The 27858-nt window shown below is 40.0% G+C and overlaps 3 protein-coding genes across 4 annotated transcripts in view; 2 read left to right on the plus strand and 1 right to left on the minus strand.

Moving 5' to 3' along the window:
* LOC144650121 (uncharacterized) overlaps positions 1 to 27858 on the plus strand; it is a 110018-nt gene that overhangs the window by 61396 nt on the left and 20764 nt on the right. The gene's annotated exons all lie outside the window — the stretch shown is intronic.
* Positions 2020 to 6936, minus strand: LOC144665434 (palmitoyltransferase ZDHHC12-A-like). The gene is made up of 4 exons (XM_078526690.1): positions 6827 to 6936; positions 6591 to 6745; positions 4248 to 4537; positions 2020 to 3441 (listed from the first exon to the last, which is right to left on the minus strand). Exons 1-4 carry the CDS (start codon positions 6921 to 6923, stop codon positions 3129 to 3131), a joined length of 855 nt encoding a protein of 284 aa, XP_078382816.1. The 5' UTR covers positions 6924 to 6936; the 3' UTR covers positions 2020 to 3128.
* Positions 13102 to 24718, plus strand: LOC144665446 (carnitine O-acetyltransferase-like). Of its 2 annotated transcripts, XM_078526693.1 has the most exons (15): positions 13102 to 13256; positions 13378 to 13434; positions 15038 to 15313; positions 16028 to 16146; positions 16934 to 16987; positions 17096 to 17255; positions 17447 to 17615; positions 19286 to 19482; positions 19932 to 20032; positions 20830 to 20952; positions 21087 to 21209; positions 21389 to 21524; positions 22037 to 22099; positions 22645 to 22782; positions 23555 to 24718. In XM_078526693.1, the coding sequence occupies exons 2-15, from the start codon at positions 13396 to 13398 to the stop codon at positions 23759 to 23761; spliced, it is 1905 nt and encodes a 634-aa protein (XP_078382819.1). In that variant the 5' UTR covers positions 13102 to 13256; positions 13378 to 13395; the 3' UTR covers positions 23762 to 24718. The 2 variants fall into 2 exon arrangements, with proteins under 2 accessions (XP_078382819.1, XP_078382818.1); XM_078526692.1 differs by lacking the exon at positions 13102 to 13256 and having other exon boundaries at positions 13263 to 13434.

A 27858-nucleotide genomic window follows, 5' to 3' on the forward strand; every position in this document is an offset into this window, starting at 1 on the left:
TACTGGTAACGAGCAGTAAACAATAATTAACAACAGTGATAACAATAGGTGAGAGCCAACGTTTTCATTGAGGGTGGGTTTTAAGTCCCGTATTAACAATGTTTCTTTTATTTTACACTGTAAGTCACATCGTCCACTGGCTAAGACCTGGAAATGGTCCCATTTGATGTTGTGTCCAGTGGAGGTTGCGTGATCAGCAATGGCAGAAGTGTGGCCCACTTGAGTGAGGGCTTTAAAGTGCTCGACCTTTCTGCCATGCAGTCGTCGTTTTGTTTTGCCAATATAGAAAGCGTCACAGTGTGCAATTTCAGATTCTTTTTTTTTTTCAGACCATGCGTAGTCCATGTGTTAGGTTTGTTGCCGCTGTTTGTATTTTATTTCTGGTGAAATTGAAATGGCCAAGAAACAAGAGCGTTTAGTTCTTTACTCTTGAACGCGCCCCATACCATCCACACCATCCCCCCAGTGGACAACTTGGATACCAGCAACAACTGTGTACGCCCCCCCCCCCCCCCTACCCCCGGCTGCTTGGAAAACAGCGGCAAAACAGTGTGATTTGGACAACCGTTAGCGCATTTGATCACTCTCACTTACAATAGACTCAACTTCTCGAATACAAGTACTCTCCTGCAAGAATAAGGTCGTGAAAGGGTCCGCGCCTTTTCAAGGTTCCCATAACTTGGCGGGAACAGTTAGCATATCAAGTATTGTTAATGTACTTCTATCGCGAATCGCAACAACCAAGGCATTTCTTATACAAAAAAGATGGACCAGACCCCTCGCTGTTCTACTACAGTAAACACCCGCGTGTAAGAACCTACAATTTTCTAAGTTTGGCAAAATAGGTTCTTGTATTTGGGGGTAGTTATTAGTAATTTAGGCTAAGTAGGGTTCTTAATAAGGTTCTTAATTTCAAACGAGGAGCCATAGTTTTGTATTGTACGACAAGTATTGCTTTAAGCTTCATGCAAGGTCCAAAGAAGACAATTACAGTCTATGTGGATCTGTATTTTCTTTATTTGTAAATACAGTTTGGGATGTTCTGTTAAAAATGTTCATAAAATTTTTCTATAACCCACAATTAGAAATTTGAAATTTGCTTGGCTTAACAGGTTCTTATATTTTGGGGTATTAAAATGGCAAATTTCTGCCAGCAGGTTTTTAAACCACTAGGTTCTTACACGCGGGTGTTAACTGTATTCAATGAAAACGATTCCGCGCCCGACATAACACTGACCAGCGCATTTCGCCACACCAAAAGCGAGAACCTGCACACTTTTCTGTTTGATTTTCAATATTGGTTTTCTCTGATTTAGTGTCAGTGGATGAAGAGCCACTTTGTGTTAATATCACTGCAAATTCCAATTCCTACATTCGTTGAAAAGACTTTGACTGCTCACGAAATGACCCTCCATCAGAAAAATGACGCTGAATATCTTCTCTTGCAGACATGTGACGAAAGGCATTAACTAAACGGATACTGTTTTAGGGGATCAAAAAAAAATAATAAGTAACGCCACTGGAAAATTGTAGACTACAAGACAGTCCCTCATTTTTTTTCAGGGTCAATCAAGTAGCTATAGGCGAGCACTCTAGCGCGCGAGAAAATCACGTCGCCGATTTGAATAAATTTTCTCGCGCGCTCTGAGAAAAATGCGACAGCTCGTGGAGTAAAAGAATTATGGCAATCACTTTTAATTAAAGAAAAACAAAAAACGGAAAGGTTAGTGTTTGTTAATCTGAAAAATGTATATTGTACACTACACATAATCTATAACTTAGTCTTTTGTAACAATACAACGAGATCCGTTATACGTAGTACTTCAACCATTTACGAACATTCCACAAGTTAAACCATCTTACAGCAGAGTCTTCTTGTGGCAACTCCTATTTATCATTATTGCATTACATCTTCTTTTATACAAATATTTCAATGCATTATATTATTGTTTCTAGTGCCACAAACTGAATTATGTACAAATTGAATTCTATTATCCTTACAATATATGTAATTTTGCCAAATACGGCAATTGTTCGCCAGTGGTAGACGAACATGATTAAACAATTTTCGTTTCTTATTCTGTAATTACAACTAGAACGAGTATTTTCATATACCTTACATACCTTTTGGGAAATGGTCAAAACTATTGTACTCAGACAGGACCCATCACTCTGCAAAAGGTCAGGTCCTCTCTTCATGTACCCTCCCCCCCCCCCCTTTCCCACCTTAAAAGATGGTGTCTTGTTTGTATAGCCCCCAATCTATCAGGAGTAGAAACTAAGAAAAAGATTCAAATCTCCTTGTACCATTTCTACAGGAATGCAAGCCTCATGCACACCTAATAAGAAGGTCTCAACTAAAATTTTGAGGCTAATTAATTTTGTCCATTTGGCTAATTAGCCACGTGGTATCTTGCATAGCCCCCTACCCCTACCTAAGGTTGGTCCTTGGTCCACTACTCTCTTAGCTAGTTTCCATAAAGAAACCTCCAGTTACCTAGCAACACTGAGCTCTGACACAAACCATGAGCTCAGTCATGGAAGTTCAGCAGAAAGAACTTGTCGGCACGTTACTTGTCCACCCCCCTTCCTGAGAAAAGTAACCAAGAAACTTATTGTGGTCTCTCATCTCTACTAAGCCAAGCACTTAGTATGCAGTATTTTGGATAATTGTACAGCTGTACAGGTAAACCACAGTGCAGGCACAGACCTGAATGTGGATCTCAGCATAATTTCCTTAACACTTTATAATGAACTAATTTATATCATAGTCTAAATACCATAGTATATAGAAATATCACTTAATCATATAATTGTACATTAGACCATGCATATTTTACACAGATGTATTCAGGGTAAAAGAAAACTTGATAGTCTCGTAAACAAAATGTATAGCATGGTGAAATATTTTTAGCCACCCAATAAAGTCAATTGTTATGTGTATAATTAGTCTATGATCACCTGGATTAGTAGGGACGTGATAAAAAAATAAATAACTAAATGTGTACAAAAATCTCATGCTACAAGCAACAAAGAGTACTTATATCATGAGCACTCTGTTGGCAAAAGTCAACATAGAAAATAAAAGTTATTATATTGCATTAAAAAAATCCATATTTGGTCTGCTTCTAGGCCCAGCGATCTCTGTGTCGCAGCAAGACTTCCCACTTTTGAACTCGGCATCTACACAAGAAGCTGTACACATTACAAAACACTCCTTGATCAAAGGGATTCACATCCTCACTAAGGGTCTTCAAATATGAAATTCTTGAGCGAGACATATATTCCCAGGTCGTTTGAGCTGTGAACATCAAATACGAATGACAACAAAACAGTAGAAAAACTACAATAAAAGTGAGACAAAGGACAAACATTGCAAATATGAGGAAACCATTGGCTAGGAACCATGCCAACCAAGCCTTCTTGTGTACAAAAGCGTACCTGAAGAAAAAAAGAACATAAATTTATTAGTAAATCTCATTGATGACCTTTCTGACAAAATAATGTACTTTCAAGAGCAAACTGAAACAAGTCTGTGAGCTATTGGAGCCAATGTTGCCATGACAACTGTGTCCTAGATGGCTAATGTTCTGACGTTTTACACTTCATCAAACTAAATAACAGAAAGACCAGAGATCATTTAATTTTATAGCATGCAAGAGACTTCAGGAAAAGAGAGGAATCAAGGGAGGGAAATAGATGATTCCAAGACTCTTCTCAATTTATATAATGCACAATAATCACAATAATGAAAATAAGTTCAGCAGAAAGTGAACCAAAAGATTTACACCAGCTTTCATTGTTACTTGCAAAGTGGCTATCTTTCAAAATGCAAACGAACAAGATGGATCAAAGTCCTCCAATCACAGCCCACCAGCATGACCTTCTGAACTTATGGGCTCATTTGCATGAAACAAACACCGTTATGCATCGGTTTTGATTGACTCATTTCAACAGCATGTCAAAAGATGGATGTCCAAAGATAACTGCTATGCAACTAACACCCAAAGCAGACCTGTGTAAATGACAGAGGCATGGCGGCCATGTTAATGGATCAGTACACCCTCAGCCAATAGGCTCCTCTCAATATATTAAAATTCATCTTGGAAGCGAGGCCTAGAGGAATTTTTCAAGCATGTTTATTCATTTCTTTTCTTTGTGTCCTCTAGGCCTCGCTACAAAGCTGAATTTTAATATATCGAAAAAGCCTCTTAAAATCACTTAGAAACAGTATTAAGAATTCTCACCAAGTGATTTCAGTGGCCCATGCAATGAGCACACACTGAGTCAGGAGAAAGCACCAAAAGAATCTGTGATTTCTCTCCCCTACACAATTTCCAAGCCATGGACAGTGGTGATCATATCTTCGCACACAGCGGCCACAATCTTCACAGTGCTTGGCTCGCAGTGGCTGTAATATTGCACAGTATCCGCAGCGCCGCAATCTAGCACCACCAAGAGGTGGTGTGGCCAAGATTTTACAGGATTCCTCTGCATCCTCTCCATCTGATTGGCTTTCTGAATCTTGTTCTGTTTTCTAAAAAGAGTTGGAGAAAATAGATAGACTTTGCACATTGCAGTACATCCACTGGTTTGTGCTAAGTGATATTGCTAGTCCACAAGTCAAGAAAATTGTGGATCAAATCCACAATTTTCTTGGCTGCTGAAATTTATAGTTACTGCATCAGGTAAATCAAAATAGATTTTTATATTTTTGTCAATGTGATGGTATTTCCAGCATCAGATAAAGATGTGTTGTGATGATACTCTTGTGGTAACATTAATGTTCTATTCTCCTACAAAAATCTGTTTATTTGATTTCTTCAAAATATGCATTATTTTATATTATTTTATTATTTCCAGCTGCTCATCTTTTTGGAACATGTAGCAACAATTGAAGACCTCCAAGTATGCCTAGCAGAAGGAGGGCATAGTCAACCAGTTGTCTAGGATAAATTGTCTCAAAAAAATTCCACCAATTTAAAGGAGCTTCATCATGGAGATTCCCAGATTTTAGGTCTTGAACTGTTCAGAAATTAGTGGTAGGCAACTCAATCCATGAAAAACATTATCTTTGATCATCATTTTAGATCAAAAGCATGTAAACTTAGTTAAAAACTCAAAAGCAGTTAGACCTCTCTGCAACGACCATTCTGGGACAGAATTACTGGCTCAGTTGACAGTACAGGGGTGGCTGATGCTGTGGGGTTTTAGTGAATTAGGGTAAAGTGTGTTGTTTGGTACATAGTCAGGACAAAAAATTGTGGCCATTGGAGACAGGTGCCTATTAGAGCATGTTCGAAGTCTCAATCATCTATACCAAGCATAAAAGTGTTATTTCAGAATTTGTGCCCCACGGCATAAAAACTGCTCAAAGAAAATAACCATATTATTTCAACCCGTTGTAGTACAAATTTAATCCATGTGTCTTGTGGTCAGGACACTTGGTATGTGATTTACTATAAAAAGGTTTTTGAAACCAAAAACAAAACATTCTTCACCTCAGATCAATTAAGTTTACTAAGTCTTAGGTAAAAAAATGTTGTGGTTAATCATCGTGGTAGAGTACAATAATAATAAAGTATTTCCTGTTTGTCTCACGACGTAGTGTCACTTGTGATGTAGATCGCAACATTTCGACTGCACACTGCTAGTCTTCATCAGGCGATAAATAAGGTCGACTAGTCTGGTGTAACCTGATAAAGCACGCTGCTGTGCTGTGATTGGTTGGTTTTTTAAAAGCTGTGATTAGTGCATTTCGATCCTCGCTGTTCCAGTGTGCTGTTGTTCGAACAGCGGACCCCTGAACACGGCCGACAAGAACACGGCCGGTACATCCGACTCGCCCGTATCCAGACCTCCGCCGTTTCAGAGCACACCCACAACACCGGACACTACCCGCTTTGGAATGAGGTAAAGTTTATTGATCGTGAACCACACTGGTACACACGCAGGGTCAAAGAGGCAATTCAGATAAGACTTCACCCTAACAATATCAACAGGGATAGTGGAATTGAAATTCCCGAAGCATGGATGCCCATGATTAAAAAACACAACACCAGGAGAACTGAACAACAGCAGCGGACCCCTGAGGGAACAACAGCACACCGGAACAGCGAGGATGGAAATGCACCAATCACAGCTGTTGAAAACCAACCAATCACAGCACAGCAGCGTACTTTTATAAGGTTACACCAGACCAGTCAACCTTATCGCCTGATGAAGACTAGCAGTGTGCAGTCGAAACATTGCGATCTACATCACAAGTGACACTACGTCGTGAGACAAACGGGAAATACTTTATTATTATTGTAAGTCTTAGGTAGTTTAGAAATTATGTTTAGAAATTATGTTTAGAAATTATGTAGTTTAGAAATTATGAAAACGAGTTTGGTAAATAGTGTTCGACCATGTAATGATCTTTGGCATATGTATCAAATAAAGGACTTACGAATTAATCTAGGGGAATAAATTACAATCGAACATAAGTTTATTTATCTGGTATAAATAATTCAGTCTTCCGATACCTGAATTTAAAAATGCTCATGTTTTACTCAGTAGTTTAATAATGACATCCAGAGAGATCTTACCTCAAATGTAACCATTATACTTTTTTCGTCGCTTATTTCTGCAAATCCAGGGTCCATACAACTTGCCACGAAATAGAAAATAAACCCGAAAAAGCAAAGCGAAATGAAAGCAGCGACATACAACCAGTTCCCGTTGAAACAAGCTTGTCTTAGTTCTGAAAAATATGTCGGAAATTTCTCACATAAAACTACGAATCAAGAAATAAATATTACTTCAAAACGGCCATCTACGTTACCTGTATCTTTAAGGACTAGAATAAGGACGATTCCTGTTGTTAATGATACGTGAAATATTCGAGAAAGGACTCTTTCGTGGCAATTCTTTGCCTCCATCTTGGATTTTGTATTTTTGTTACGTAGACCTCGTATCGCGGGCTCACATCTTTTTATCGCCTGATCGGTCGCCTGACTTCAGGCACGGGCAGGACCATACCAGCCCAATGGGATAGGGCCAGGGGAAGATGCTTACTAGAGATAATACTTTCCCGGGATATTTGATAACGTGGGCCGGGTCCCGGCTATGTGAATCATTGTCCCCCTCCCCCGTCAGGTCCTCGCGAGAAAGGGATATTGAGCGGGTGAACGGGAAACATACCGACCCACGGAACGACCATCGTTCTTTCAGAGTGACCGCGTACCGCGGTGATCAAGTCAGGAAACAGCCCCGGGGAAACAGCTTGGTCATCATTGTTTATGCTGTTGTATCCGCGCTGTCGGCCAGCTTGCTTGTCCTTAGCATTATATGCCCCTAATGGAGGTTGTTTATTTTTCCAAAAGAAATATTTGGCCGTTTTATCAGCCGCTGCATTTTCAAGTTCTCTTTCCCCGCTGTACGGTTTATTTCCGGGGTTTTACTCTGCCCCTGTTTACCCCCATTTTGTTTTAATTCGACTTTCAATTCTATCCGTGTTAAACCCCGGTTTCAGAAAAAGTAGTAAGGGTAAACTTGTGATTTTCAATACATTCTCATCTCAAACGGCCGGAATCATGCAACAGTGAGTCAGCAAGCTGTTCCTCTGGCGGAAGAAGCCATATCAATAGTGAAACGGGGAAGCGAAAACTAAATGTTCTAATAAAGAAAGAGTTTTCCTTTAGCCAGTAGGTATAAAGTATTGGCCGGGAAACATTTCGCTTCGTTTTCACATGACTACTATCAAGAGAGGTACATGTACTTCGTCTTCTCTTGAGTCAGTAGAAAACACATTATAATTTGTCTCGAGGGACGTTTTCTGTTGCCCCATCTCCCCTAATATCGCGGCCCCTTGCCAACTACATGCGGAAAACTCACGTGCACAATCCCAAATATAGATATTTATATAGTCCAACCAACTAGGCCGAGAAAAACATATAAAGCACGGGAATGTTCTTTTCGTCCACTTTGGACAATAGGAAAACGCTGAGTTTAGAATTAAGAACAGCTGCTGAGTTATACTAAGTAGGCTAGAACAGAGGCGAAGAGTGAGACACCAATCAAAAATCTGATTGTTAAGTAATCAGGTCAGAAACAACGAGGCAAAGTATATTACGGGACGCGATGGTTTAATATCATTATTATCACAATGGTCGTGTGGCGTGCGTGTGCCATCTTTTATTGCACACGACTTGGGGGTATCTTTTATAATTAATTCTTTTATTCCTTCTTTGCACAACAGCTGCCATAAGAAAGCACGCCTGGAGCTCTGTGAACTTCCACGATCCTTTCGAAAACAGCTTGAACAAAAAAATAATTAGCATGCATTTTGAAAACTGAATGCAAACTGTTAGCTAAGGGAGTAAGTATAGTTTACCTTATTCCTCGATGCCTTACATTTTTAAATATATTTAACATATTTAAATATAATCGAGTTTAAAATCTCATCCGCCAAACATGCATGATCTCGCTTTAAAGAGTTTTCAGCTAATCTCATAGCTAACCTGGAAAGGGAACATGACTGCTACATGATCTTTTTCTGGCTACGGATGAGACGAATGCCAATCTGTTGAAAGCCATTATATTCAGAAGAAGTATTTGGCACTACTCTATCAAGATTTGCAAAAACTGACACTTTAATTGCTTTATTGTTTTGCCAATCAAAATAAATATCACATGTGGTAAGTTCTATTCTGATATGTTACGCATCGTTAAACTTCTTATTTTTTCGTTTTTGAGCCAGAGGCGCCGTGAAACAATTAACTCAACCGACTGTTATGATGTTCAGTCATTGAGGCGCGGAGGAGGCCGCCAGCCAGAGGACTGCAAGGACGTCTTTTGTACATTGCACCATCGGTAACCATTATTTAAAATCCATGCACTTGATGGCCATGCTTCAGGCCAGGAGCCTGGCCGCGATTACAGGTCATTACAACGAAATACTCTAATCGCTTAGTTCAGTGTCCTACGTTTACATAATTTCACCAGGCTGAATAATCTGTAGTGACAATTTCATTTGTGTTCATTCCAACTGTGCTAATAGAATTCCTTCCACTCTTGTTAGAAATGTGTAATAAACCTTCATTTTCTCAGTTAAGTACGCTTGCCGAAGTTCTTCCAGAATTTGCCATAATACCATCAAATTTCCTCTGGTATTCCTTGGTACATTTCTGAAAACAAATCGATAATGTGCAAAAACGTGAGTAGAACGGTATTCAACCCGGTGAAACACACAAAGACTACACAATTAAAGTCAGTTGATATTTTTACACACCGTTAATTCGTTCAGCTGCAGTGACTAAAGAGAACGTTACATACAGAAATGCGATCAGAAGTCATTCTGAAATTTATAGTTGTTAGCTGGGGAACTAGTACGTTCTAGTGTCTACGGCAGAGTCGGAGCCGAAAGACAACACATGCTTTATTTTTGGTCTCGAGTTTTTTTTTTTTTTGAATTTATTGATCAGTTAAGGCCAACTATGATTTTAGACCAGAGACTGAAGAAAATGGACATTTACTTTCGCCTAGCTTCGATTGCTTACCGATCACTGCCCTTTCGTCCTCTTGAACTGGAATAAAGCCAACAATACGTGGTCGTCTTGTGCCATGTGTACATATTACCCAAATCCACCGGAAAATCTTTCTACTCCAGCGAGAGCGCAGAAACAAAGGGAGAACGAAAACCACACAAGTTGACAGAAAGATGACTACTTCAATCGCCATTTCAGCTGAGTTTGATCGTGTAAGATTCAGTACAAAGCTCGAAGGTGTAATCTAGGTTTTAAGGAATTTGAAACTACTTATGTCAGGGGCTCCTTATGTAAATTATAGCTCATAAGAGAAAAAGCTTATGTAAGCATTTATCATTGAAGTTTCAGGGGGCGGCGGAGCGTGTACACTTAGGCGCGTGGCATCTAAATTGTTGGCGCGTGCCTTTGATGAGTAGATGTCAACACGAACAATATGGGTCATGTTTTTTTGTTTTTCTTTTTAAATCTTTTGGGAATTTGACTCTGTAGTATTCAATATTTTTCGAAACAGCCCAAAGGAACAGTCACATACATCTGATCTGATATTGGTCTCTACTGTCTTTACTGGCTCCATGCGCACGAAAGGCGGAAGCCTCTTTCACTCATATGGCAACAAAAGCGGCACATTAACATAATTCATTTAGTAAGTAAACAGAAACTAAAGTTGATTCCAAAAGCAAACAGATACGTTGACGCCATACAGTGATAGTTGGGTTTGTGGGAGTGACAATCTTTAAATGAAACCCCGGCTGAAACGTATAGAGTCGCCTGCAAAGCATTTTGTTCCAAAGAGTTACGAGGGTCTTACGAGTACACAGCTTGTTGAGTAAGTCATAAATTTCGAGATAAACGTTTCGGCCAAGTGACCAAAGCCTCCAGTGCTTCAGACGGGTGTCCAACAGGTTGGGAAAAAGAAATGGACAACTATACTGAAAACTATGACCGTGGTCGTATGGCAGGAGTTAGTTCTTTTCCTCGGATCGTTCCTACCAGTTTACTTGTTCAGATTTCTTCAGTTGAATCCCAACAAATTGAACCTCCCGCAAACTCGAACCTTTTCGATTCCCATGCAGGCCATTTTCTTACTAATTTTCTCCGTGGGGGGGGGGGGGGGGGGAGGGGAGTTCTATATAGCACCCCGTTTTAGAAGGAATTTGCATCCAAACATTCTCGTCCCCATAGCCCTTTCGTTTCTCTTAGCCGGCTGGGCCTTGGCACGAGGAAACAAAGAGCTCTGGGGACACAGGATTTCCAGTCCTAGATTCTAGGACTTCCGGTCTTCATGTACGCAGTCATGATGTTTCAAGAGAATGTATGAGAGAGTCGTTACGTTTTCGACTTCCGTTTAGGAATTCTTTGTTCCAAACAGCCAATCAAAAAAATTCGAATTAATTCAAAAATCCTATGTCCCCAGAGCCCTCCGTTTTCTCGTGCCAAGCCGGCTAAGAGAAACGAAAGGGCTATGGGGACGAGAATGGCATCCAAAATGAAAATACAGTTAAACCCCAGTAACTCGAACTCTGAAGGGAAAAGAAAAACAGTTCGAGTTAGCGGGGTTTTCGAGTTAACCGAGTAAAAAAGACTGAAAAGTGGGTCCAAGGGAAATATAAGTTAGTTCGAGTTACCGGGGTTCTGACTGTACCTCGTTCTAGAAACAGGTCATGACAGGTCAGTTTTTTAACACCCCGTTTTGGCTTCTGATGATTTGAAACTTTCGTTCGTTCGAAATATCATACCCCGTTCTACAAACTGAGGGTGCCCCGGCTAACCGAGTTACCCGGCTAGAAGGGATAAAACCTAGCCCGCCTTTACATGCAGAATTCACAACTCTTCTACCCGAGATGAGACAGCGTCATTGAAGCGTGTCACGGCGTGGGAAAACAATATAGCTCAAAATGATTGAAGAAAAATATGACTTTTTTTCTGAATAATCAAGGCTTTTCGTCTTCAAACCTATTTTAATTTGATGTGCAAGTTTTCAGAAATTTACTGCGTTCATTTTTGGCGAAATTCAATCGAAATTCAACAGTATTTGGCCGCCAAATTGAAATTAAATTTGTTGTGTCGTGAATTAGGATAATCATTCCCAAGAAAATTTCGAATTTGCTCAAAGAAATATTTCCAGCCGACCGATAAAACTAATTTTGATCAAATAGCACTGTTTGGGTCCAGAATTTATACATTTTGTGCCATTAACTTCAAATTTAGTGTAAAAACACGCGCGAAAACTTATCCCGGCAAGCCGGGATAGCTCGGCCATAACCGTTTACATGGCAAAAAGCTATCCCGCCTAGAAGGGTGCCCCGGGCAAGTAGACCGAGTGCCCCGGCAAGGCGGGTTACCCTTCTAGCATGTAAAGGCTTCAATACGTTTTCTTAAGAAACGTATGAAAAGTCGGCTCGCCCAGGGTAGCTCGGTAAGCCGGGTAACTCGGTTAGCCGGGGCACCCGCCTTCCATGTAAACAGGCCCTAAAAATGGATACCCCGTTCTAGATCGGGAGCCCAAAATCACATACCCGTATAGGTGTTTTTGGGGAGTACCCCTCCCCCCAACCCGGGCTAAATTTGTACACTCAAAAACTCCAACCAGCCGACAACTCCGAACCTAGCTTTTTCGATTCCCCTCGAAGGCTCGAGGGGAATCGATTCAACCAGGAGCCCATGATTCAACTGGTGTTCTATTTCTGAAAGGTTCAGATCAGTTCCCAATTTCGAAGTAGACCTCAGCTCACCGGGCAGTACGAGGCTCCTGGGAATAAACTATCGACTTTGTCCCCAGAGCCTCGTGGTGATGTCTATTGTTTTAGGTTTTATTCGACTATTTTCGTTCGTTCGTTCGTTAAGGATGGGCCGATACAGGTTTTTCAAAACGATACGATATCGATACGATATTTGCCTTTTTTCTCGATATCGATATCGATATCGATATTATGACGTCATTCCCGTACTGACGTCATTGGTATGTCACGTGATTTGTTTGACCATACAAAGGACTGTCCGAGCATTTTAAATATTAGCCAGGAATGTTGATTTTTTATCTTTTTGTTTCACTGTGGACTAGATCAAGTCAAGGCAATTGAAAAATCCAATTATTGACAAGAAAATCAATACTTGTTTTCGCAAAAGTGCATTTTTAAACCTCAGGTGCTGACCAGAAGACCGCAGGCTCAGGTCACGTGTGCAGTATCGAAAACGTATCGAAAGTGCGATATTTTTCGAAAGTATCGATACTTTTCAAAATTGTGAAAATATCGATGTATCGAATATTTGGTATCGAGTATCGGCTCATCCTTATCGTTCGTTCGTTCGTTCGTTCGTTCGTCACGCGAAACGACTTGTGCACCGCAGCATGTGAAAATTAGATTCAAGGGCTTGCGTATGTACTGTTGATAAATCAGCAATATTTTTTCTGTTGCTGTCACAAATTGCATGACTCGTCAAGTTTTAATTGTCGTGGCTGAAACAAATGAGATGTGTCCAAATTAGTCTCGGCTAGCGATTGGTTATTGCTCGGAGAACAAAGTCCAAAGTTCAGTCAATGAATAAATACACATTAAAATTCTATTGAGAGTTGTAAACCTCTTGCACAGAACTCACAATATCGATACATCGCTGTCTTTGATAGTTTATAGTTTCGTGGGTATATTTCTATTTTTATGAGAATTTCTAAACCATAAAACTTTTGGACAAATATAAATCGAGAGTGGAGACTGGAAACAAACTGAGGTAAGGCTAAAATGGCGCCGTTCATAAGCACATTGACAAGTTAGAAAAGTGACAAGATTGAATTCAAAACTCACTTTAATTCATGACACGATAACTTCCACGTAACTTCTTTCTAATGCAGTGGACTGAGGGAGTTCGTATGTTGGGTTTAGCTACAAGGCAGCTCCCGAAAGCAAAGGTAAGCGAGAAAAGACGTTCTCTTCACATCAAAATATTTACGCGCTCGAGCTCATTTATTATTATTTTCCACGTCATACGGCGTGGCCGGGGGTGTGACTCAGACAAGCACTTGGATAAAATAAATTAGTTTGGGTGATGCTGGAATCAAAACAGTCGCTTTTAATACAATAATAGACTTTATTTTATTTAAATTTTTTGAATGAACACTGCATCAGTATTAAATATATAAAGCTTATTTGACAACATTCTGAACCTAGCTGGGAAAAATTAATTTTATTTTATTATTAATTTTCTAGGTAGGGTAGGTAAAGCCTGCTGTCAAGCCAAGTGGCCCATCAGGGCTGGAGCTTATCCCGGTTTCTGTAGCATTAAGCAACTAGGAGTATTCTACTCTCCCCTGGATCTGGGATGCTAGTCCATCACAGGGCTACCCCCAGCTGTAAATATTCCGGTACCCATTGATACACCTGGGTGGAGAGATGCACCATGAGAGTAAAGTGTCTTGGCCAAGTACACAATGCAGTGCCCCGGCCAAGGCTCGAACCCTTACCACTCGATCCAGAGTCCGGCGTGATAACCAATGGACCACCACACCCCGAGGGGGGGTACTTGCAGTATACATGACGGGGAGGTCCGACGTATTTTTTTCGGTTGAAAATTTACACCCTCTGTATTTTTTTGGGTCAAGAGATCTGTCATATATTTTTTTAGGTCTTAAGGTCTGTTTTATTGAATAAATCAGTATAGAGGACTGTGCTAGGTCTTGTACTTTTTGGGGTAGAAAATTTTGATGTCAGGTATTTTTTTGGGTGTAAAATTTCAGGCTCATGTATTTTTTTGGGTTCGCAATATGAAGCTCCGTCGGACCCCCCCGTCATGTATACTGCAAGTACCCCCCCTGGGCACCACACCTCCCTTATTAATTCTATAAGCTGAGAATTTTGCTCTTCCATGGCATAGATTGATTAATACTCGGTGGCTGGGGTGTGTGACCACATTCTTCTTTTTTATGGGAAATACAAAATGTGTCCTTCTCAGCCTTAAATGTAGGGTCACAGATGCTCCCAGATTATGCAAGGTACACTGGATAACGGTAAAGGGTTTTTGGTGATCAGCGAAAGGGTGAAATGGCAATGTTTTTTTCCCATGAAATGTGATTGAGGGTGGTAAAGGGTTTTTTGTGATGTGTAAATGGCCCTTTCCCCTTGTGAATGCCCGATTTCCTCCATAGCGTGCGCCTGCAGGGAATCACGGTAGTTGTATTCATCAAACCATGCGCGAGACTCAGCAACATGGATCTTTGTTGAGTCTCGCGCATGGTTTGATGAATACAACTACCGTGATTCCCTGCAGGCGCGCACTATAGAGGGAATCAGTCATTCAGGGGTTTCAATAAAAGCTGGTCACTGGCAGTCTAATGCCCCCTGTAGGGCGTCTTCGTTACCAGAAAAATTACAATAGTTTGTTCAATAAAAATAATCAACAACACCCTTTTTGATACACTGAATGCTGGAAATTTCTGAGCTTCTAGATTTTGAATTTTTGCATCATTGTTAAAGAGAGAATTAATACATGTACTTGGGGTTATCATTTGCATCTAGATTGTTGTGAGATTTGCCAGACCAACCATGGTTAAGACGTCGGCAGCTCTCCACAAGCCTTTCAGTATGTTGGCCAAACAAGACTCTCTCCCTCCACTGCCTGTCCCTCCTTTACAACAGACAATGGACAAATACCTGTCGGCAATAAAACCACTGGTAGATGAAGAGGACTTTGATTATACCAAAGATCTAGTGAATGATTTTCTTAAACCTGGAGGAGATGGTGAAGCATTACACAACAAACTGCTGCAAAAGGCAAAAACTGAAAAGAACTGGGTAAGGTAGACTGTGTTAAATTAGTTAGCAGAAAGTTCTTTTTTTTCTATGTTTTATATGTTGTGGTTCAAATTTATCTTTGGTTGAATTTTTTTAAACCAGTTTGATTTTCATATTTCATTGTCCCATATTCATTAACATAATCTGAAACAATGGGAAATGAAAATCAAACTGGTTTGAAAAATTTTAAACCAAAGTTACATTTGAACCACAACATATATATCTTAGCTTTTTAACTATTTTTATGGCTGCTTAGTGTATATTTTATCTACTATACCCCAAAGTTATACTGGGGAGACACTAATAAAACCCTTTTTGTAAATTGAGGGAGGAAGGCAGCGTGGCCTGAAGTGGTTTAGGGCGCTGGTGTTGTAATCTGGAGGTCCAGGGTTCATAACCTCCACCCCTCCACTAGATGGATTCGTTTTCGGTCGTTCCGAGTTCATATCTTTGGTCACGCTCTGTACATAACCAACTGGTCTGCCTCCTGTCAGTTGGGATTTTAAATCATGTTATGTTCATTTAGATGATTTGTTTCTTCTGTTTCAGTCACTGACATGTCTGCAAACTAGCTAGCTATTTCGAAGCTAAGTGCATGGCCACTATAAATAACATTTACATTTTTTTTACATTTACAATAATACATTTTTACCACTGAGTACTGTAATAAAGCAGTTACTGATTACAGATTGTATTATGTTTGTTCTCTTGAAGCTGGCCACATGGTGGGACAATGCAGCTTATTTTGATTGCAGATCACCTGTAGTGATAACAACAAGTCCTGGCCTTGCGTTTCCCAAATTTCCAGCTACCGACAAGACTGGGCACTTGAAGTAAGTAGTAATATACTCCGGTAACACCAATTTTAGTAAGCAAGGGTGAGTTTTGATGATCATCATGGGAAGGTACATTTTACAAGTACCACAGACTGAAACAGTGTTCCAAGTATGATATAGCAAGAAGTAGTTAATCAGTAAGTGTACAGTTGTACACTTACTGATTCTTAAAACAAATTTTGTCTGCCATTCTTGTACAATGTCTTAGTAGTATACATAGTTACCGCGGTACATAAATATGACAGGTCAGTGCTGTATATTACCAGTCTGTAGGATGCCGGCTGCACAAGGACAGAGATTCAAATTCAAATGAACATGAGTTCCTACACATGCACTATCTGCAGTCATACTCTGTACAAATCCACTTACCTCTCTATGGCCATGAGAACTAACATGGCCTGTCCAGCTCCATCTGTCCCAGTTTAGTGACTCCTTACGACTAAGCTGACTAATCTGCCCCCACTTCCAGCCTACAGCTGCAAGGCCAGTTAGGGCTCTCTGGTTGATTAGAGTCGAAGCATTCTCCAAAATGTAGATTTAAATTATTTGGTCTTGAAATAGACAGCACAACTTGTGTGGTATGCAAAAGTTTAGGTCATTGTAATTTGAAATGAAACTGGTTATGGACAGTTGTTGACCGAAGAATTGAACTAAATAGTTTGAGTGTACAGGGGTGCCTTTTCATTTGCTTCCTGGTTACAAAGATATTTTCAATTGTCTCAGAGCACACTGGGTACCTCATGGGCTATTGTCTAAGTGAACGTTTGACTTTGATTCTAACTAGGTATGCTGCAAGAGTTATTTCAAGTGTGTTGAAGTTCAAGAACCTTATAGATATGTAAGTTGAAACTTTTCATAAAAACTAATTTTAATCAATTACAGTAGGTATGCATGTACAACTTTAAATTTCATGACTATAAATTAACTTCACTTATAACATTTTCAGGGAGGCATTTCCTATAGACATGATGGGTAAGAGTCCATTGTGCATGGCTCAGTACTTGAAGCTGCTTTGTTCCTGTCGAATTCCTCAGCCAATCAGAGATGAGGTGGTTGTGGCTCCCAAAGGAACAGCCAAACATGTGTTAGTCGCTCACAAAAATCAGGTTATTATTACCGGTATTTTTTTGCCTTTTGTTAAGAAAAAAAGAAATGAACTTTATGTACAAATGTATTGGGTTTGTGCTGACTGCATAACATGTGCAGTCTGACTCCAGTCCTAGTTCATCAGTAAAAATGCTAATACGTTGTGTAACAAAAAAACTATTATCTTTTTGTCCACAACCTGTTTGAACAGTTTTACGTCTTGAATGTATTTCATGGAAGCCGGCTTCTCAGTGAAGGAGAGTTGGCTGCACAATTGGAGAAAATATTAAACAACAGTGAACCTTTAGATGAACCTGTGGGAGTCCTTACTGCCACTAACCGAACAGTCTGGGCAAAACAGCGAAAAAGACTGCTGAAAGGTACATAAATGTAACTATGGTCTTACTACATTGTACAATGTAGCTTAGGAGAGCATCCAAGTATTTGTTACAACTGTTACCTGTAATGCAAAGTCTGAATCACACCAAAATGTCTGATCTTGCTGGAACCATTTACGTCCAGGATGTAACACAAGTGTTGTGTAATTTATAAGTACCTCATATTTGACTGGGTAATGTGTTAATTTCTAATTGTGTTTTGGTTAACTTTTATCAATGAGGACACTTTGTTATGAATATCTTGAAGAAACTTACATCCCAGTTAAGGTCAACGTTCCATATTAAAGCAACCATTAAGCCTACTGCACACTAGAGCATCTAGCTGAGCTAACTGCCTCGCGTGCCGTTTGCTCAGCAGATTTCTGTCGTGTGCGGACTGTTTTTCGTGAGAAGTTTGCCTCGCGAGGCCTTGAGGAAAATATCTATCGTGTTTGATATTTTTTGCCTCGCGAGGCAAGATCCTCAATGTGTGCGGACGACATGAGAAACTTGCTCAGCCAGATATATCAACTGACCAATAAACACACGCAGAATTCTCACATGCTTCAACATGGCGGCTTCCAAATCAAAATTGCTAAGCACTTTCCTCACTGTCTGCGGCAAAATGTGCAGTGAATAAATGGCTGTAAACGGGCACGTGAGGTGAATAGCTCAGCTAGTTGCTCTAGTATGCGGCTGGCTTAACATTCAGTCCTGAATATTTTTTCTTTCCCTCAATGTGATGCTAGTCCATCACAGGGTTACTCTGGCATTAAATTCGCTTTATCCATTTTTACACCTGGGTAAAAAGAGTCACTGTAAGATTAAATTATTTTGCCCAAAAACATAATGCAATGACGCTGGCCAGGGCTTGAACCTGGACTGCTCATCTACCCAAAATGCATGAACACTTCCAGGGGTTGATTTAAGGTAAGAAAAATGTAAAATGAAAAACTAAATGTAGATGTTGCAGTTAATTTTTGATCTCAGTTAATTTTAAATTTTACCTAGTTAATTTTTTTCTAACTAGTTAATTTTTTATACTAGGTAAATAATAGGGTTAGGGTATGGGTTGAAGTCATATATTAAAAAAAAAATAGTGGTTCATCCAACATTTCCTACGTGGCAAAGTGGTAAGGGGTTGGACAGCAAATCCAGAGGTCAAGAGTTCAAATCCAGTGCAGGTTAGTAAAAAGAAAAAAAAAATAGATAATAGTACTTAGAGGAGGGGGATAATATTAATAGCAGATAGTAAGGGGGGTGTTAGTAAAGATGGGGGGCAGGGTAATGAGACATCAAGGGAGGGGAGGTGTTTTACTTTTTCTACTGATTAACCAAGAATATAAAAAAAAAACAGTTAGAAAAAATACTAACTAGTTAAAAAAAAATTAACTGAGATCAAAAATTAACTGCAACATAGACATTTTATCAATACATGTAGTATCATTGTACACTTTAATTTGCCATTTGTCAGTACCAGTTTGTATTTTGACTCTTTTACTTTCTAACTTTCTAAATGCTAAACAAAATATAGCACAAATCACCTAAATTTTCAGTAGTGCTACACACGTTTAAAAAATGTCACACAAAATGTAATAAAATTATTCTACATGATGTTGTAAAGCAAGGTACATTTAGGGTGTAACGGTACTTCAATTGTCTTAAATTCATAGATCGTCACAACAAGGCCAACCTTGAGGCTGTAGAGAAGGCAATCTTTGTTCTATGTCTAGACAAGCCTCCTGCATACTCTACCCAAGCTCCTAGTGTAATGGAGGTGCCAACATCTTCAGTCACAGCCAGACAGTGCCTTCATGGAGATGGTACAGATTACAACAGTGCCAATAGATGGTTTGATAAAATAATTCAGGTACATTTTTACACGTAGTGTATATATGTACAGAAAGCTCTTCTCGGACATGAAATACATAACTCCCCTTCTCCTTCCCGCAATAAGCTTGCACTCCTCCCTTGAAAGAGGAATGAAGACCAGACTCGAGAAAGCTTAGCTATTGAAGTCGAGCCTATACAGTGTACTGATGCAATGGATTATTTTTTTGTAAGAAGCCACTCTGTTGTAACGTTTAGAACTATTAATACATGTATGTACAGTTGAACCCCGCTAATTCGAACTGGGTTATTTCGAATTCCCCCGAATTTGACCTTTAGCCATTTACTATCGGCTTTTTTAAACTCCTGCTATTTCGAACAACTATTTTTTCACCCGAGGCTTCGAAATAACAGGGTTCAACTGTAGTACTCTTGAATGGTATTGTGATCAAATAGATTGCAGAGGAATGTTGTTTTCTTGTGTTGTAGATTTGTGTGAGTGAAGATGGACATGCAGGAATGTGTTATGAACACTCTGCGGCAGAGGGTCCCCCCGTGGCTGCTCTTTGTAATTACATACTTGAAAACCTGTAAGTTTGAACTGACACCTAACTGTACTATATATAAGCTACCACAAAGTTCTAAAAGAAATAACCCTTTCCACTTTCAAAGGTTGGCACCGCTACTTCCAGGTAGCTAAAACACATTCTGTTTGTGGGCCGATCCAACCCCAAAAAATTAGTGGCAAAAAAAGAAAAAACAAAAATCACACAATTTTCATTTCAAATTTATTTGTTATATCCATTGTGGTTTAAATATAACATTAATATGATATTATTTTACGGTACTTTTGGATACAGTTTCTCATCACTTCCTATTAGAGAGATTTAGAGGGGGTGGATGGGCTGCCTCACTTTTCTGTTTGTCCATTTGTTTGTTTGTTTGTTTTTAATAAAAAAAACTCAAAAATTCTGTCACTCCTTCCCTGCCTTTAATTTTTGTCGCAAATGCTCCCAATATGCAGGAAAGCCTAGATTTTTAGAAATGTTTTTTTCCAGGGATAAGGGAACAAGGGGACGACACATGCCCCCACACCCCTATGTTGTTGTGCATGCTTTGTGGGGAATGTTGCACATCGATACCAACTGTAATTTTATCAACTCTTTGCAGTTGGCTTCTTGGTGATCATGCAACGCTTAAGGACGTTGCTCGATGATGATTGCCACATAACAAAAGTGATACAAAAACGTAGTGAAGGAGACCTGGGAAGACTACTCTTAAATAAAGAAATCATTGTTTTATTAACACTTTTCGTTTTTAAACAACACACAGAAATGTTCAGAGTCTACAATAACCTCAAGTATTGATGTTTTTTTTTTCTTTCTAGGGAGGGTCACCAAGAAATAGAACCATTAGAAGTAAAGCATCTAGAATCTCCATCCAAGCTGAAATGGAACTTGTCCAATAAAGTAAAGGAAGCCATTCAACAGTCAGCTGCTGACCTTGACAGGTAACCTTCTCTTGATTGACAGCTGTCGTGCCATTTCCCTATTTGCAACACTGCGCCAAAAAAAATCCATAGCAATTTGTTGCAAGTATTGTTCGTGTTTAGCTGATCCTTTTTTCTGTCTCTTTTTTTCATAGCATGGTTAGTGACATAGACCTGAGGTGTTTTGTGTATGCTGGGTACGGGAAAGATTTTGTCAAAAAACAAAAGATGAGTCCAGACGCGTGGATACAAATGGCGTTTCAGCTGACATTTTACAGGTAATGTACTAAGCGTTATGTAATTGCATTAAGTAACAGACATTTTGAACACCTTATTCAACGTTTTAAAAAGCTAACGCGGGTAATGTCGGTTTATTCACCCATCCATGAATTGCTGCTGCTGCTGTTGTTGTTATTGTTTGACGTTATTTGTTGTCTCATCTCATATCTTTTTGCAGACTTCATAATCACAATCCTCCTACCTATGAAACTGGTTCTACTCGTAAATTTCTCTTGGGAAGAACGGACACCATTCGCTCGGCATCCATTGCCTCTGACGAATTTGTCAAGGCCATGGTCTCACCTAATAAAACTGTGAGTGTTACATGCGAAGGGTTTTATTTTAAGCCTTGGTAAAGACACGTCTCCCATCGATCCCGCACCCAATTGATTCGACCACTAAATTCCATGCAGATGACGTAGCTCTGCATAGCATCTTTGATTGGTTGTTGCACAGTTTTGAATTTTGGCTACGTCATCAGTATGTTCAAAGGTTTTTTTTAAAAAAAAAAATACAAAGGCACAACCACAGATACAGTATGTTCAAAGTTTATGTCTGGAAAAAAGTCTGGAATTTTGTCCAAGCTGCAACAAGTTCTCAGTTGTTAGGAGAAATCTGTATCATTTAGACAATGTTCGCGTCGTATAGGGGTATGATTTTACTTAGTCGTTGCATGGAGCCTCGAACTTCCTTCTCTCATTGTAGTCACTTTTGCTACTAGGCCACGGCCTTTCAGTACGTTTTAAATTGGTTGTGCTCCCCTTTCTCTTTTAAACTGGTTGTGTACGTAAACTGTTTCTTTGGCAATCTTGTTTCTGAACTGCAGAATGCTGAAAAGCTGGACTTAATGCGGAAAGCAATATCAGCACATACAACATACACTAAAGAGGTAAGCTGGCCATAACAGAAGAAATGATAGTAGCTGTTAAACTTGGTCACTGAAATGTAGTTAAACTGTACCAAGTTTGTAACGAGCAACGGGAATACAGCAAAGAAAATTCTGATTCCCTGACGAGATCCACCGGTTGGTTGCAAACTCTAACCACTGCTCAAAACGAGACATGCCCAAGCTGCCTGACCACGAGTCTCTGGTACCTCGGTTATAGAGCAGCTGACTCGTCATGGGCTCAGATTTTCATTTCTGTCCCCGTTGCTTGTGACAACTTGAAGGTAGTGTCATGTGCACACAGTGTTTTGTACATGTAATAAACCAGCCTTAAAAACCAAATTGGTAACAAAATGAACCTTAAATTTTAACCGGTTTGCCAACGTCAATGTGCATTTCTCCAGTTGAAGCTGGAAAAAAGTTGACGCTTTAATTTATATTTAAGTGCGTACTTGCACTCAAAAAAAGTTGAGACACTTAGTTTACTTACATGTCCGTTTAAATTCCAACCCGACTTTGTGTTAAATTGTGTTTCGTGTTGTCCCCAGGCGGTCAGTGGTCAGGCTATCGACAGACACTTGTTAGGAATGAAGTTGGCGGCTATAGAATCTCGAATGAATCTCCACGAGCTTTTCATGGACAGCTCGTACCAGTACGCCCTGCACTACAAACTCTCAACTAGCCAGGTAATGACGTGCTACCTTTATGTCTCCACCTTTTACCGCTAAGTTCATAATAATATATAATGCGTACCGTCTTGAACTAGATAAACGCCGAGAAGTGGGTTCCACATCGTGGGTTCCCCTTCTTATCCATCCATGAGTACCCAGCTGGGTTACTGCCTTCTTCTGGCTAGTTTTTTTTTTTACCTTGAAAAATAGTAGCAGTAGTGCCAAAACATCGGTATTTTATTTCATTCTTTGGTTTAGTCTCACTTGTTAAACCCTATGGGCACTTATTTTTTCTCCGCTCTCGGCTGTTATGTTAAAAGCTTTTCCTCAAACGACCTCATAACGTAGTTCGCTCAGAATTAACATTTTTCTATCGTCATTCGACCAATGTGGGAGACGTGGTAGCCTAATGGTAAGCAGGCTGGACTCAGGATCGAGCGGTCTATCGAGGTCTAGGTTCGAGCCCTCCCCACCCACGTGTATAAATGGGACAAGCGAATTAATGCTCGGGTGGAGAGTATCCCCGCAGTGGGCACGTATCCCATTCACGGGGGAGTAGAAATACTCCTAGTCGATTTATGCTATAAAAACCAGGATAAGCTGCGGCGGCATTGGCCATTTAGTTCGACGCAGACTTTACCATTCGACCAGTGCACCAACCGTTGTGAACGCTCTTCATAGTGAACATGTTTTATATTTGTAATTAGCCTAAACGTGTTACGGTCTAGTGTGAACTCAGTATTACTTTCAATCAACTCGTTCTCATGGTGTTTTTGTAATTTAATAGGTTCCTTCGAATCACGAGCTGTTTTTGTCGTTCGGTCCAGCAGTACCCGATGGTTATGGAGTCTGTTACAATCCTCAAAAGAGCAAGATCATCTTTGGTGTATCTACTGTGAACAGCAATCCTGAGACTAATCCCGGTCATTTTGCTGCTTATCTACAGAGAAGCTTGGATGAAATGCAACTCCTAGTTACGACTGCTAGACTTTGATGAGGGTTTTTAGCAGCGATGGATCGGATCTGTAAATATTGAAAGTGCATGTGAACACGTGAAGTAAAGTTAATTTTCACGAAGTCAGTTCATACTGATTATAATTGTAATCCAGACTGGCGCATTGCGAGCTTTTATGAGGAGATTTGGCATATACATTAAAGATATCGTTACATGTTTATTTAATGGCAGCAAAGAATAAAATAAAATACAATAAAATACATAACAGGGTAGAAAAACGATATATGGATCAGGGATCAAAGGGATGGGATCGGGAATTATGGACATCAGTACTTATTTGGAGAAAATCAGGGACGGTTTCCACACCTGAACCTGAGACGGCTTTAGACACTTTTTGTTAAAGGGACCATGTCACGGATTTTAGCCAAACTTAGGCAGGAAATGACCATCAAATTCGTTTAAATATATTAAATAACCTCTTAAAACAGCGAGGGAATATTTAAATAACACACCAAATGCAAAAGAAGGTACGGGTGGCCAGAAGTGTCAAAGATTGAAACGGATTGCGATACCGTAAAATTCCGGTTATAAGCCCTGGGCTTATACAAGTTCCTAAGGGGTTTCGGGTGGGCTTATAAACGGAGGGGCTTATATCCGGGAGGGCTTATAAGCGGAATAAAAAGAACGTTTTGAAATGGGCAACGGTAGTGTTAAACGAAATACGTTTTTAAGTAAAAAACGCATAATAAAGCAACATTTAGCCCTGTTCAGTACTGTCATCCGGCAGAGGGGGGCTTATATCCGGGAGGGCTTATAATCGGATGTATTTTTTTGTTTCCAGATAGATGGGCCTATAAAATCATAGTCGTGATGCGCAGAAATTTTCACTGATAATATCGCAACTTTCTCAGGGGATGATTATTTATTATCACGGCATAGACGGCCGTTGTTTACCGAATTAAATAGAACTGGTCTACACTCTTAAGAAATCGGCTTTCTTTTGCCTTTCATACATCATCTTCTAAGGGCCTGTTTACATGGAGGAGAGTTGTCCCTGGTAGGAGGGTTACCCTCCATACCGAGCCACCCCGGGCGAGAGAGCTTGTCATACGTTTCTTTATAAATAGCTGCGAACTGTTTATATGAGAAATTGCAAAGTTGGCTCGGGGGGCAGGGTGACCCTGGGTGGAGGGTCACTCGCTTTGAAGGTAGGGTGACCCTGGGGAGCGAGTCAACTTTTTTCCATATAAACAGTTTGGTTATTTTTGCCTCGCCTACCAGGGACAAGTTGACACATACAGAGCACGCGCAAATGCTGGAATCGGCCAAAACAACATCGAAGTCGGCGGTAAATCTGTCCAAAATGGTCTTCGTCGATGTTTCAGCGTTCCTGATTTTAGAAAAAGCCGCCATAATAGATATTTCAAAATAACTCTCGCCAGTCTTTTGAACCGACAGAGCCAAGTTTTGGCTCGGTCAACAGGGACAACTTTCTCATATAAACGCTCGGTAAAAGATAGCGCGGGGGAGAGGGTAACCCTCCGACCAGAGACAACTCTCCTCCATATAAACAGGCCCTAAGCTACAAGCCTACAAATGCTGTAATCATGAGGCACGACTGCGTGCAATTGAGTCTTACAGTGCGAGGCACGCGAGGCAAGGCATGCGAGGCAAGGCATGCGAGGCGAGGTAGCGAGGCATGCGAGGCAGAAATCCCTACTCCAAATAATAAAAAGGCTAACCGCAAGCTACCTAAGCTATCTGTAGGCTAACCGGAGTGTCATTTAAGCTAACCGAAGTGCTATTTAGGCTAACCAGAAAGGATCGCACGCCTCGCTGCCTCGCACTTCGTGACGACCCGTTCAATCACGCACATATGTTTATTAACCGGAACAAAATAAGTCATTTACGTTTGCCCAGATCTGTCTTTTAATAGTTGAAGGACCCCCGAATTCTTAATTGGTTTCGATTAAATGGGTAAAAATCAAGAAACTGAATTACTTTAAATTTACTGATAACTCCCCTCGAGAGAAAATCGACCTTCTCGTGTTCCTAAATTCAGTCCGCATTCTTTTGCGACATTTTTAAAACTAAGTTATTAGCAAATCACCGAGTCTCACTGAGATAACGGTACGCCCATCAAATGGTGGGGATATAATGCCTCGTAAAACTGTCTCGGCTAGCCTTTCAAATAGGAATTTTGGCCAATTCAGATTTTTTGGAGAATTAGCACGAGAATAAGTTGTTTGAAATTTGCAGTTAACAACCCTCAACGGATAGCTACGTGCTATCGCCTGACTTTCTATGAAAATAAAGAGAAAAATCTTGAGAATTTATTGGGCTCTTGTGTTTGTCTATTTGTGGATCAATTTTAATTGAGTGCTTTTTGAACAGTAAGGGAAATTCCTAAGCAAATTACTGAACCACGATACACCTATCTAGAAAGGGCGCGTTAATCACTCTTTTTATTATACTGTGGCTTTAAATAATTTTCTGATCACGTAAATTTTGTTTTGGTGTGAATTCCTGTATTGTTTATGTCGAAGTAAGTAGGGAGTTTTAGCAAACCACGACGGCAACGTGAAGGAGAACGTCACCAAACAAAAGGTTTAACCGGAGCAAAATAATAACTCTGCACATGCGTTTTCAATCCTTGTACATTTCTTGGCCGTTATCTGCGAAAAGCAACGTGAAATGACCAAGTTCTGCGTATATTGGAGAACGTGAACGAAGACAGCTAAATTTCCGTATTTCTATTTAGGGATGAACGCTTTCTTTACATATTCAGCTTGGGCTAGTTCCTAAACCAATAGATACACTGAATACCTCTGGATAATTGCGAGATTCTCGAGTAAAATATAAATTCAATTTGCACCAGGCGTTGTCCTCGACGTCGCCGTCGTCGTTGCTAAAGCTCCCTAAAAGTGTTATGAAGACCTTGGCCGGCTACCGGATTTTTAGCCACAGTGTAGTTGATTAAGTTCATTACTTTCATATCTTCTGCCAACCATAACATAAAGCGATGCTCAAGAAGTCGGGTTTCTTTTCTTCACCTCTTTTATATAACTTAAGTTTTGACTCTTATACCGTTATACCTTTCTAGGAAATTGTTTACCATGCAAATGTTTTCAAACATTCATATTATTTTCATCTAAAACGCTTTTCCTTTCCCCTGTTTATGTTGTACACAAACTTGGATCTTGGGAGTGTTTGTGGGTTTATCTTCTTGTTTCGGGATTGTAAAATCATTGTCGTATTAAATGCGCAGAAATTTTCACTGATAACATAATATCGCAACTATCTCAGAGGATGATTATTTATTATCACGGCATAGATGGCTGTTGTTTACCGAATTGAATAGAACGGGTGGACACTCTTAAGAAATCGGCTTTCTTTTGCCTTTCATACACCATCTACTAAGCTACAAAGCTCGCGCACTAGATAACAAGATCTAACAACCTTGGTGCATGATTCTACGTGCTGGTTTTTCAGTAGTAAAACGCGTTATCGTGTAGTAAAGGTTATAGTAGTTAGGTTGCAGGTTCAACCTTTCAGAGAATACTTGATTACCCATCAAAACATAAACACAAACGCTATTTAAAAATTCTCCTTTGTTATACATGTATGCTGTTAACCTCCATTTGAGCAATGCTTTAGCCCGTGAGGCACGACTGCGTGCAGTCTGATATTCAAACGTGCGAGGCACGGCAAGGCAGCGAGGCACGCGAGGCAAAGCAGCGAAGCATGCCAGACAGAAATCCCTACTCCAAATAATCGAAAATAAAAAGGCTAACTGCAAGCTACCTAAGCTAACTGTAGGCTAACCAGAGTGCCATTATTTAGGCTAACCAGAAAGGATCACACGCCTGGCTGCCTCGCACTTCGTGACGACCCGTGCAATCATGTACATATGTTTACTGATTAAACGGAACAAATTAGTTATTTACATTTGCCCAGATCCGTATTTTAATAGTTGAAGGACCCGGTAATTCTTAAACATTCATATCATTTTCATCTGAAACGCTTTCTCCTTTCCCCTGTTTATGTTGTAAGCAAACTTAGATATTGGAAGTGTTTGTGGGTTTATCATTGAAGTCATTGTAAAATCATTGTCGTGATGTGCAGAATTTTCCACT

This window comes from Oculina patagonica, chromosome 1 (assembly GCF_052425735.1).
Source record: "Oculina patagonica isolate OP01 chromosome 1, crgOcupat, whole genome shotgun sequence".
NCBI classification, from domain to species: Eukaryota; Metazoa; Cnidaria; class Anthozoa; order Scleractinia; family Oculinidae; genus Oculina; species Oculina patagonica.